This window comes from Anas platyrhynchos, chromosome 6 (assembly GCF_047663525.1).
Source record: "Anas platyrhynchos isolate ZD024472 breed Pekin duck chromosome 6, IASCAAS_PekinDuck_T2T, whole genome shotgun sequence".
NCBI lineage: Eukaryota > Metazoa > Chordata > Aves > Anseriformes > Anatidae > Anas > Anas platyrhynchos.
The window spans coordinates 12,922,669-12,935,307 of record NC_092592.1 but is presented as its reverse complement, the minus strand read 5'-3'; the positions used below and the strand labels follow the sequence as shown (position 1 = coordinate 12,935,307).

Here is a 12,639-nt window from a genome sequence, read left to right as displayed (position 1 = left end):
CGAGCGTGAAACCGACTGCGTGGCCCCGGGTGGCAGCCGTGGGCTCCTGCCCCACACCGTGGCCGGAGAGGGAAACAGCAGGGAAAGAGGACAGACCAGTGCCTGGGGGACACGCGAGCTGCTTGACAAGAGAACGGAAAAACGTCTGGAAAACTGAAAATATACGTGTGTTTCTGTTGCAGAGAAGACTCTCTGGATTTTGTACATCTTTACTAAATAAAAATGAGTTTGGGAAAAGTTATTAGGAGCAGCTGAGACGGTAGACTCAGTTCAGATCTCATCCTTTAGGATTACAGGCTGAGTTGTCCCTACTGCTACCACCGATGACAATCAGGGAAACAGCCCTAGTGAATGGACTGCTGCAGCCAAAGCTGAAATGGGTACAAGGAGTTCATAAAACTCCATTCCTTGATAGCCCAAAGGTATTTATTTGCTGGCAGCATTTACCTGTGCAGGTGGGTCCAGGCTGGGACTGAATCTGCTTTGATCAGACCTCAAGGCTCAGCCAGCTAGGGGCACACCCAGGAACAAATTTTAGGGAATCTGAGAACACAGCTGGTGGAAGCTCAGGTGTTAGATAACAACACGTGTCCCTGTGGCTCGTGGCACATGAGCCGGTAGGAGCTGTAAGGCTCTCGTTTTGCTTTGATGCACTATCCAGAGCCTTTTGGTTTAGACAGGAATACACAGCACTCGGTTGGGAGCTGGCTGCCTGTGTGGTGCACAAGGGAAGGATGAGCCCCAAATACTTCAGGCCAAAGAGCACTGTGAACAAGGTGGTGATCTAATTTGTGGAGCAAAGCTCTAAAGTTTAGCCCTAGAAATACTTGCCAGTAAGTGACTCAGCCTCATGGGTGCCTGTGCAACAGCATCTGCCCTCAGGACAAAGGAGCTGTGACAAACTCTGCTCAGGCTCCTGGGATCAGTGCTGAAGCAGCAAGGGCTTCGTGTCACGTCCCTGCTCCTGGCACTGAGTGCTGGGAGTTGCCTCCTGGTGCTCCTTAGCCAGACGGACACTGGCATTTCTGCCCAGTGGAGGAGGGGGCTGGCCTCCAGCGTGCCCCCCGCCTGGCAGTCCCCTCTGTGGCTGCAGCGAGGCAACGTGCAACCTGCATGCTGAGTGTCTGGCCTGTACCAGGAGCACAGAGCACCACGAACAGTATCAGTTGTTTAAGACAATAAGTGGTTTTACTGGGAAAACCAGAACAAACACACACCATAACTGCCGATCTTTTTGGTAATATGAACTAAGAAATGCTTTGCAGAAAATAAAGTGTAGTGAAGACCAGTGCGTGGCCTACTGTTACCCACAAACGCAACACCAAGCTGTGAAATTCCAGCCTAAGTGCTCATTTTCGGAAGATTTCACCATGAGGGAAGTAACCATGGAAAGTACTAAATAATTAAGTACTATTGAGTGTCACCTGGTAACTGACAGTGCAATAGTGTTGCTCTTTTTCTGTGAGCTTGCACTTGGGTAAATATTTAGGCTTTTAGAGCTTTAAATGACAGTGGACATTGCATTGGGACACTCAGTGCAAAGCCCTGGACTATGTTTGCTCACAGGTGATGCATCACGTATAGGTTCCTCTAAAGGTTTTTCAGTCTGTGCAGTCCTAAGCAGATTGCAGCCAATTCTCAGTGCTCTTCCTGTTCAACAGTGGGCTGCTCTGTCCCAGGACTGCACCAGCAAACATCAGAGCTTACACAAATCCCTTGTCACCCTCAGCTCTTGGCCAGCAGGTGTGAGACAATGGTGTTTAAACCTGGCCTGGGCTGCCCTGTTTCTTTAGATCCAGATGCCTTTAGTCTTTGGTTTTCTTTTGTAAGGCCCAAATTAGCTTTTTACCCAAAACAGACTGGTGAGGCTTCAATACAGTCAAAAAAAAAAAAAAAAAAAAAAAAAAGAAAGGCAAATATTGCCAAAATTGCTTAGCAATGAGAAACATCCAAAGGCAAAGGTAAGAGCACTTACTGTGAATAAGTGGGTAATAGTGCCTTCTGTTGACAAAGGAAAGCCTAAGTGGGCATCCTGTCAGGCTGCAGCCAGGCTCTGATTGCTCAGCAATCAGCAATTTAAAATAAATATTTCCATCTCCCAGGCCAGCAGATTGCCCACTCTGCTCTCCAGCACAGCCAGCTCTAAGCACCAACGCCTCGAGAGCGGGTACCCGCTGTGCCGTGTGTGCTGTACCTGTGACCAGTGCTCAGGGACTGCTGCTCATTGCACCTACCTTATGGGACGGTCACTGGCCTCTTTGGGCTTCAAATCAAAAGCAAAAGAGACTGGCAGGACATGGTGCGATCCTTTACTGAAAGCCCAATGACGCAGCAAGAGTACTTTACAAGGTGATATATTTCGGGGAGGCGGAGGGGTGGAAATCTTAATAGTACTTTTTATTTATCTCAATCTGAAAATACAGCAAAATAGAATGAGTGAACAACCGCCATGAAATATAACACCAGCTTAACTTTTGATTACTGAGAGGAAACTTAATTTCATCATGTGAATATTCTGGTGCCCCAGAAAATTAACAGTTTTGCTATTTTTGTAAGTACACTCAACAAATGTGGCAACAATTATTGCACTGTTGTAAGAGCAGGGCAATAACATTGCTGAAGCCTTACGGTCCATTTTGAACAGAACATTGTGAACAGATGTTACAAGATGTGCTAAGAGATGTAATTTTCCTATAGGAAGGATAAGGAGAGCATTCTGCCTTACGATTTTGTACTTGGAGAGAGAGTAGTCATCCAGATCTCAAACAGCTTTCAGTTTTCCACACGCAGGAGTAGGGAGTTGCAGAACTAAGATGGATTTGACATGCAATACTGTTTGCTTAAATTAACATTATTTCTTAAGTCCACATTTTTTCCCAAAGCCAGACATGGCTTCTGCAGCTTGTCCAGTTGCTTTTTCTACACCATCCTGTGCTGTCTTGGAAGCCTTATCGATAACTGAAAGAGAGGGACAAAAATTAACAGATAAGCAAAAAGCTTGAAAGAATGCACCATGGTTTAATAGTTATGATGGGAAGGGGAAGTGTGAAAATGTTTACTCTATAAGAATACAGGGATATATCTTGCCAGCGTCAAGTGATAAGAAATGAGCTGCCAAAGCTCTGTGCTCGGCGCCCTTCCAGCTTGGATCATTAATGATTGACCCCGGCTGCTGCCTCAGCAGGCACTTGGGGCTGGCCTGGGCTTACCCCTGGGTGGACTCCTGCCCTCGGGGCTGGAGGAGGCGGGATGCATCACCAGCCTGCTGCATCCTCAGGGAGGGAGAACAAAGTTTTATCTGCTCTGTTGCCACAAGTTTTCTCTAAAGGAAGGCAAAGTCTGAGCACGAGGCTGAGTGCCATGCACCAGACATGGTGACCGGGGGCAGGTCATTGGTTGTGGGACATCTGCTGGTGAGCACATGGTGCTACCAAGGGGCAGATCCAGAGATCCTTTCTTTCCCAGGGGTTTTGTGAAAGGCCAAAATTGTCACTGACAGCAGAGGACTGTCATCCTGAGCGTGCCCATGGGACAGGGGGCAATGGGAGCTGCCTGCTGCATGTGTGTTCAGCTGCTCCATCTCCTGTTGACTTGAACCTAATTTCTCATACCTTTCTGGCTGGCATCTGTAATCTGGTTGACTGCATCCTGCGTAGCCTGTCCCAGTGAATTTGCTGTAATTAAGGACACAAAACATACATTTCCATCTGTTCACACTTATGCTCATAGGAGTTTCAGGTGTCAGTAGGCTTTCCCTGTTGGTGGCAGGTTATGTCCCTGCCACAGACACGCTGGGGCTGTGGGGTTTGCTCATGAGCACCCTATGAAGTATGGGTGCTGCCAGAGCAGGCTGCTGTGAGATTGTCATCAGCACTTACTGATAGCCGGGCACACAGATGACGGATCAGAAGATAAAAATATGAGGAGGAGATAAAGAAGCAAAGGTTAGCAGGGAGCTTGAATAAGGCATGGGGCTTCAAGTTGCTTATTTTGCACTACACTGGCTTTTATTATTTTGTACAGGTCATTATGCTTGGAGATCTTTGACCATCTCACGTGCACTGTCCCTGCCGGCTGCTGGGTTGTAGTGCCTTTCTTCAAGAAGGAAGAAAACACATTGAACAGAGCAGGACAGGAAAAGGGAGATTTTACAACAATCTCAATGAGCATGAAGAGAAGTAGAAGCTAAAGCAATAATGGATCGGCTCCAGAATATAAAGCACTAAAAGCACAAGACACAGTGTAGTCTTGTGCTATTGTAGCCAACCTGTGTGACAGCTTATCAAAGTGGCAGCTACCTTACCGCCTCTGCTAGAAGGTAAAATGGTCCCTCAATGCCAGGAATACATTCAGGAAGCAGCAAGGGTTATTTCAGTTTTTCAGAAAGGAGTACCACCAGGTCTCTGGGCCTACTCTACATTTGCTCCCAGATGTGCAGTACTCTACTCTACCTTATTCCAAGTCTAAAGAAGTCAGTGGAGTCACTCACAAGTTTCAGCTATACTGCAAAGTGCTTGCAGGATCTAAATGCAGCACTGTATTGAATACAAGTTATACCCTCCTAGGAATGGTCTGCACACAAACTCTAAAGATCATACTATAAAACGCTATAGTAAGCTATACACATTTTTTTTTTAATTCATTTAAAGGTGAAGCTATTATACTTTGCATTGCAAGGTTGGCTTCCAATGCACAGTGCTAATAACAATAGAGTTCTTGGTCCTACAACACGGGAATATTTATGACATATACACAGGCATTTTAAACCATGTAAAATCTGGTGGTCACTGATGGATAAGACTACAATAGAAACACACTTGTATTATTTCTTACAAACAGCCCATTTTGATCAATGTAGGTATTACTAGAAGGCATTGGTATTCAGGCCAAGTAGCAAACATTCAAGGCCAACTCCAACTCTTGAACAGAGAGCAGCTTAAAAACCACCACAGAGAATGGAAAAAGACCACACTGAGCAAAGTAAATGCTAAATACAAAAGGTCATTAGCGTTAAAAAAAAAAAAAAAAAAAGGCTCCAATGCTTCAAACCCACCAGGTTTAAGATCTGTTTGGGGAGAGCTGAAGGAGAACCGTGCTCAGCAGTGCCTGCACGATCTCTGCAGAGGCAGTGGTGGTCCCTGGGCTGTGCTGAGAGCCAGGGCTGGAGCCTGCTCCAGGTGATGGCCAAAACATAGCCCCAGGGATGGAGAGGAAAGGAAAAGCCATGCCCTGCTCTCAGTGTGGGCCTGCCTGCAAGCAGGGCAGCATCTCTTTGTCAGGACCTTTACTGTCCAGTCTCAAATGTTATCTGTTAACAGGAAGTCTAATCAGCTACAATGAAGCTAGAATTGTAGCTTCAGATTTTGGTTTGGGTAAGTGAAAGCAGATACTAACCCCCCTGCAAAAAGACAATGATATTCCATTTTTCTTACCAGCATCTTTTGCTGCACCTTCTGCCTGCTCCTTCAGTCCCTGGAAGCTTTTACTCGACATGGTGGCGCCTGATGCCTCTTTGCAGCCCTCTGGTTCAACACCTGGCAACGTACAGCACACTGTGAGGGGTGTCCTGCCCCGTCTGCTTTTATACATGTGCAAGGAGACCTGCCGATGCTTTTGGGGATGATTGGTGCGATGGGTGGAGTTTGAATTTGAGGAATGAGAACTGAAAATCTAAACAGAAAAGACGTTTATTTACCCTTCCCAATGAGAGGGTGTGCCCAGGTGGAGATTTCTGCTTCATCGCTTTGTCTTTGTTTATAAGTGCTTTTTTTTTTTTTTTAAATTCAAAACCAGAAAAAAAATCCTGTTCCACCATAACAGACAGAGAAAACCACTGAGCTAAGCTCCATAAAGAGGTCTGGAAAACTACTACAGAGTTCACCCTAGCCAAGCTGGCTTCCTCCTTCCTTCCTTCCCCAAGTGTTATGGCAGAGATGAACCTCCTGATGACAAGCTGCAGCCCAAACTTCATTTAGATTTTAGCAGTTTTAATCACAATGCACTTTTCTGCAATACTTTCTGATTGTGAGGGCTGTAATTTTACCTGTGTTTTCATATGAAAATGCAAATCTGGCATCCTCCCAGTTGCATGTTTATGTTGGATTGCAAAAAGCCAACATTGTGAAGGCCTTGCCTAGGCTGGGTGACAACTGGGAAAAAAAGAAAAAAAAAAGCTTGAAAAGAATGCACCATGGTTTAATATTTATAATGGGAAGGGGAAGTGTGAAAACGTTTACTCTATAAAAATGCAGGGCTTGCAGAGTTATGAAGCCATCTCAGAAAATTCCTGAAACGTCTTACATCATCTTTATTTACTTTGTGAGTTAACGTTACTTTTAAAGCTCACATGAAGCAAGAAAGACAAGAAAAAACACTATTTCCTAGTATGACTTCGTATTACAGATTTTGTTGGTACAGCAATGTTGTTTAAAATCATTTCCTCACCTAACATCACTACTTAAATAACAGTTTCTGGCTTTAACCTCTGGCATTTCACAGGTTCCTGCCAGCCTTTGAAATTTATGTTTTCTGCCACCAATCCTGTGCACAAAGAAACTCGGTACAAATAAACCGCTGTGCCTGGGCAGAGCTGAGGGGCAGTGGGTTTGCCAGCTTCGAGGCTCCTCATTACCAGCCTCCAGTGCACAAAGTGCCCTGGTTCAGACGTTCACGCTCATGGCCACATTCATCTTCCTGAGTAAAGCCTTTTTGTTGGGAAATGGGCACAAGAACAAGATACCGTGGATAAACTAGGGTGGGAAGTGACAGCTCTTGTAAGTTCAGTACTTCATTAGTACCCAAGTGAGCAAGAGCAGCAGAAAACAAGCCCAAACACAGACCGCTTCCCTCGGCGGCTTTATTCGGGCTGGCACTGCACAGAGCTCTTTTCAACTTCTGCACTGCTGGCACCGCTCACTTATTATTTCAGACAGCAATCCTCTTTCCTCCAAGACAGGTCAATTAGCATTTAGTTACGCATTCCCATCACATATCTTTCTTGATTCCTCGCTGATTTATTTTTTCTGATCAATTTTCTTAATTGGCTTTGCAAAAACTCTGATAAAAGACACCAATATTTTGGGGTTCGTGGCAGTTCTTTGACAAAAACACCACCACAGACCTACTTATCTTTCTTGCTCAAACCCGAGAAACTAGCAACAACAAAACCACAACAAACAGGCAGATTTCACCAGTTCTCAGCACCCTCAGCCAGCTTGCTGCCGCCTCGATTAACTGTGTGTGGAGTCGTGCTAGCAAAAGCAAGAAAGAGGCTTTCCAGCGTCCTCCAGGCAGGTTGTCACAGCTCCAGAGAGATGTCCTCCCATCTCTTCTGTGCTCAAGGGCCCCACTGGCTCTGGCTGAGGGAGTCTGCCTGGAAGGGAGAAAAGGAATTTGGATAACATTTGCAACTGAAACATGCTTGTACTGAATATTAAACAAGCCCTGTATTGTAAAAGTATTTTAGAGGCAGCACAGCAGTGGCTCCTACCCTGATGTAATCCTTATCATTAATATAACCCTTATCGTTAATATAATTGTCCCAACTACAGTAAACAAATAAATGAATACACAAATCCAAAACCATGTTAAGACAATTACATGTCCCCAACAAAATGACATGGTAAATCATTATAATACAATCCAGAATAGAAGAAATAATCATATTGGGCTAGTGCGTACCCTACCATGCAGAAATTCCAGGTAATACGTGCTCCACCATATCTCCATGGTAGGGTACGAATTAGCCCCACATGATGGGACCAAAAGGTCTGTGCATCAGGTGGCTTGCAGAGTTATGAAGCCACCTCAGAAAATTCCTGAAACGTCTTACATCATCTTTATTTACTTTGTGAGTTAATGTTACTTTTAAAGCTCACATGAAGCATTTAGGACTGATGTTAGGCATACATCAGAGTGCTCAGAAATAAAAAGGATGATTGACATGAGCAAATATGATGACCTGAATTTAATTTGCTCAGGAATTTGCAGCAGTTTGTTCCCGTGTTTTCATTTTGTTAGGAATATTGAGACGGCTAATGTAGATCAAATCTATTTCTGCTTTTACCGAATAAGTATTTCTCTAAAGTATTTAGCCTTGTCTTGGCCTCCAAAGGGAGTAATATCACAAGAGAAACAGACAGACTATTTAAGGAATAGCAAAAGTAAAAAGGTAACTTATTTCTAATTTTAGATGCATGAACTGTGCAAACTAACCATATGGCTTTACGTTAATTCCTGCAGGATACAGGTCACCTGACAGACGTTTCACCGAGCATCTCCCTATGCATGTTCATGCTGGGCTTGCCGTGGATCTCTCATGAGTGCCCTGGAAGTAACGAGCCCACGAGGTGTGGGTGGCCACCACCAGCCCCCCAGCACCAGCCTGTGCCTGCAGCTGCACTTCAGTGCACTCGTGGTGCCCTGGGGAGCACTCCAAGTGCTGTCTCTGCTTCGGTAGGAGTTAAGCTATCCTGAACATCTGGGTGAGCTTTTTCAATAACTTGGCGTCCTCATTAATCCCAGTCTTTGCTTTGACTCTATTGTATGCTTTTTGATAGTCTGCCACCATTGTCAGAGATGATCCATCCCTCTCCTGATGGACCTGACCTGCAAGTACTGTGGGATTGTTCATTTTGCTATTGTCAGCTCTCAACTGTGCTCTCTCAGGAAAAGAAAATCTAGGGGTGGGGCAGGGTACTATAAAGTATTTTGAAAGTTGTATGCCAACACCCTGTGGCCTCTGTGCTCTCAGTCTCTTCAGTTCTCCATGATATTGACCCACTGCTCCAGCCTCTAAGTACACCTACAGCTTTTTACTCCTCTTCCTCCCAAGGACTACCTCTTTCTCAATGGGTTTCCTGGTCTTGGGTTGCACCATTCAGTGTGTCCTAAGGTCAAATTGAAACACCCACAGGTGGAAAGTTGGTTTGGACTTTTGCCCCATTCAGTCCCTAGTATTTACTGAGACTGCAGACACTCCGCTTAACACCAGCTGTGGCACCAGGTTGTGCAGGCAGAGCTACATGCTGAGATTCCCCTAACATTTCAGGCTATTCTAAAAGTTACTCTGTGTGGGTGCATCACTTACATTGCTTGGCCAGAGCTGAGATGTTTCCAGCAGTTAGGTAAATACAATGATGCGTCAGGGCTGAAAAGTTTTGCACAAGTCACTCCTGAAGCTAACAAAGTATGTGACATCCAACATCTCCATTTGCTATAAGAGCCTGGCACTAGAGTGGCCAGGATGTGATGATTACCTTAAGAAACAGAACTGTTTGCTGACAAAAAAGATGTAATTATGCTAAGTCAAGTGTTACTCATTTAAAAGATCAAGCTAAAGCTGTTCTAATTAAACTAAATTAACCTTCCAGTTCAAATGTAGAAATTCAACTGGGAGAAAAGTAGGTCTGACTGAGTCTTACCTTGCAGGGGTAGTAATGTCCCCCAGAAATCCACAGTCAGGTCTGCTTCAGACTTGAGATTCAAATAAGGCCAGTATGTATGGACTTCTCCTGTAACTCCTGGATTGTCAGGCAATAAAAAAAAAAAAAAAAAGTAAAAAAAAATAAGCCTGGTCCTTAGATTATAAGAGTTAAAAAGATAAGAAAGCCTGGACTACCACCTTGAGGTCTGGCACAAGGTTGTGGAAGAGAGACCTGGTCCTGCTCTCCCAGGACTGGTGAGGTGCTGAGCAGGGCTCAAAGCTGAGGCGAGGACCATGGGATGGCCGTGGATATTTTCTAGATACATGGAAAGGAAGAAGAGCCGCAGGTCTTTGAGTTGAATTTTATTTAGGGCATGCATTATCTAGACATGAAAACTGGACTTTGTGGTGAAGTGGGGCTTTAAGAAGCCTATTATTACTTGATTTGCATTTAAATTAGCAAGCACAGGTTAAGGCATTCATGAGAGACCTGCTGCTTCCTTACCTGCACACCAGGCAAACCCCTTCGGAAACCCTGGCCTGCGTGTTCCTCAGCCCTTGGCTAAAGCCTGGTTGTGGGGGGACAACCCCCACAAGGACCAGGACTTGCGTCAGAACAAACCACTTGATCGAGCCTAACTCTGGTTTTACACTGAAAGTAAGTTCTGCTGTTATATGGAGGGAAACAAAGAAACAAACAAACAAATAAATAAATCAGTCTTTTTTTGGTCATTCGTACAGTAAAGCTGAACCTCCATGGAGCAGCGGCCATTCCTGCCTCATGGGACCACCGAGCTCCAGCCAAAAGCAGCGGGGATGGAAGCTGGCCTTGTCACCCCACAGCAGGACTGAATTAACATTTTTTATGAGAGCAGTGCCACGCTGACAAGGTCCACCTAAATAACTCACAGCATGAGATGTGCAGAAGAACCTCTTGGTCTCCCAGCTCACGGCCCATCAGCAGAAGACTTCTTTTGGCCTGTTCATCTCCATGAGCGCTCACCTGGGGCAGTGAGGTGGCCAGCGTTTCCCTCAGGCCCCACCATGGGATGTTGTCTGACATCTCCTCCACGCTCATGCTTTTCAGTTTCTTTCCATTGCCTGTAGTTATGTCTGTGTGAACACCCATTAAAAGCACAGGTGTCCTTCCTACACGGCGAACCAAATAGGTGCATGCAACAAAGCTTAATGAAGTAATTAGGAGACAAGCCCTCAGCTCTTTCACGCAGACCCTTCTCCCTCAGGGGAGGCACGTTTCCAGCTCCCTCACCTCTGTCAGGGCCACTGGGGCTGTGCCCTCCGCTCTCCTCACCCAGGCTGAGGCCAGCCCGAGGCAGCGGCGGGGAGGAAAAGGAGGCTGCCAAGCCCACGCGTGGGCAGGGTGAGGCAGGTGCTGCGGCAGGAGGAAAGGGCACGGCCTGACCTCCTGCCCGAGGCCCACGAACGGCCTTGGCAGCTCCGAGCACGGCTGGGATAGAGCAGGAGTGTGCAGGGGCCGAACCCACCCAGCCTGCCCAGGAAACTGCCCACTGGTGGCAGCAGAAGCAGAGCTTCAGGTATTTATGCAGTAGCTGGGCAGTGTTTTTAGTGTTTTAAAATCAAGATACAGGTGTGTAAACATCAGTTAAATCATTTCCTTCCCACAGGAAAAGCAATGCTGCAGCGTCCACAAGTGCTGCAGGCCACTCCCACAGGCAGTTACAGACCTCGCTGCTGCAGCGCAGTGCCTCTGCACCCCTCGCTTTGCAATTCCAATTCTCCCTCTTAAGCTGTTCTGAACCAGGGCAAAGCCTGCAAGAGACAACAGGCGTCTGGGGAGTGGCTTCCTCCTTGCTTTGATTTACAATTTGGCTAGGCTGATGCGTGCCCCTACCTTCCCCATGTGCTGGAGCTAACAAGGGCGCTCAACTCCACCTTCCTTCTGCCTGGCAGAACATTTTTTTTGCATCACTGTTAAGCAAAGCTTCGGAGCAGGGGGTCTGTTTTCCTGCCTCTCTCCAGTGAGCACTAAGAATAGCCGCTAGCCTCCCACTGCTAAGCATGAGCATCACGACCCCTTACACCCTCTTATCTTGTCCTGAGCTTTTGTTATTTTATGGGTGAATTCTGTAGATGTTTTGCAAGGCATCAGAAGAGTGCACATGTTGGATATAAAGCCCTTTGAGGGACGTTGTTATCTCTGCTAGTGCTTTTTTGTTCCCTGCCCTTGTAGAGATCAAACATCTGCGAGGATGGAAATCTGTCACGCTCTGCAAGGCAGAGCTTTATAGATAGCATTAATAAGTGAGAGAGGCTGGTATTTCACTTGCTACTTCCTTCCACGCTACAGCTAGCCTCTCCTGCAGCGCCTTCAGTAGTTATCATTATGCCCCTTAATGAAGGTCAACAGCCTGATTTTGAAGCAGCCTAAATCTCTACAGGTTACACTGCTTTCTCTTGAATCCAGGGATGCTCTGCCTATTGGTGGATAAAAGATAACACTTTTAGATCCATACATATTGATGTGTTTTAAAATTATTCTTCAATATTTACAGAAATAAATTTGTAACATTTTTCAGTTCTCCACACTTGTGAATGCAGAAGGTCTCTACTGCCTCACCCAGCAGCTTACCTGCAGACTGCCTGGCTGTGGTAACTGATAGCAGCCCACATGTTCTCATCACAATAATAATTCTCTGACATCTGCTACCACACTCATTTCACAGTAATCCCACCTGCCCGTACCAGCAGTAACACACTTTAGATCTCACAGGCTCATGTCCGTCACGTTTCTTTAATCACACACTGGCTGTTCATTGCACCCAGAAGGCTGCAGGATAGGGTTTTCAAGCTCTGGTGTGCATAGGGTAAACAGCAATGAACAAATGCCATCTAAGCTCAAGGTGACTTTCACATTCCTTTATAAAGCACCCTTTTTCCCCAATTTCCCTCATGTACACTCTCTTAAACACAAGGGTATTCTTAAGAAGCGTGAAGCCTGTATTTAACTTTATTTACCTAAAAAGTGAAAGTCTTTATTTTTCAACCCTGAGAGACTGAAAGCTGGCCTACCTACGCTGCTGACTTCAGAAATACAAGTTGTCACTATTCCCCATCATTTACGTCATGATCTAAGGCCCTCACGGTCTGGAGATGCTTGTATTTTGGTGGCACACTTGCACAGGAAGAGATCCTCAGTTTGGAAGTACTGACACGTAAGCTGTGCAAATAAAATC

At 45.8% G+C, this 12,639-nt stretch overlaps 1 protein-coding gene and 1 long non-coding RNA gene across 2 annotated transcripts; both read right to left on the bottom strand.

The window, feature by feature from the left end:
- Positions 1–2,376: 2,376 nt before the first annotated feature.
- On the bottom strand, positions 2,377–5,534 carry LOC101796188 (uncharacterized). The gene is made up of 3 exons (XM_038181675.2): positions 5,433–5,534; positions 3,612–3,674; positions 2,377–2,958 (listed from the first exon to the last, which is right to left on the bottom strand). Exons 1-3 carry the CDS (start codon positions 5,491–5,493, stop codon positions 2,852–2,854), a joined length of 231 nt encoding a protein of 76 aa, XP_038037603.2. The 5' UTR covers positions 5,494–5,534; the 3' UTR covers positions 2,377–2,851.
- A 519-nt stretch (positions 5,535–6,053) lies between these two features.
- On the bottom strand, positions 6,054–9,858 carry LOC140002802 (uncharacterized). The gene is made up of 3 exons (XR_011810350.1): positions 9,623–9,858; positions 9,423–9,521; positions 6,054–7,372 (listed from the first exon to the last, which is right to left on the bottom strand). It is a non-coding gene; the product is annotated as an uncharacterized lncRNA (long non-coding RNA).
- Positions 9,859–12,639: the final 2,781 nt, after the last annotated feature.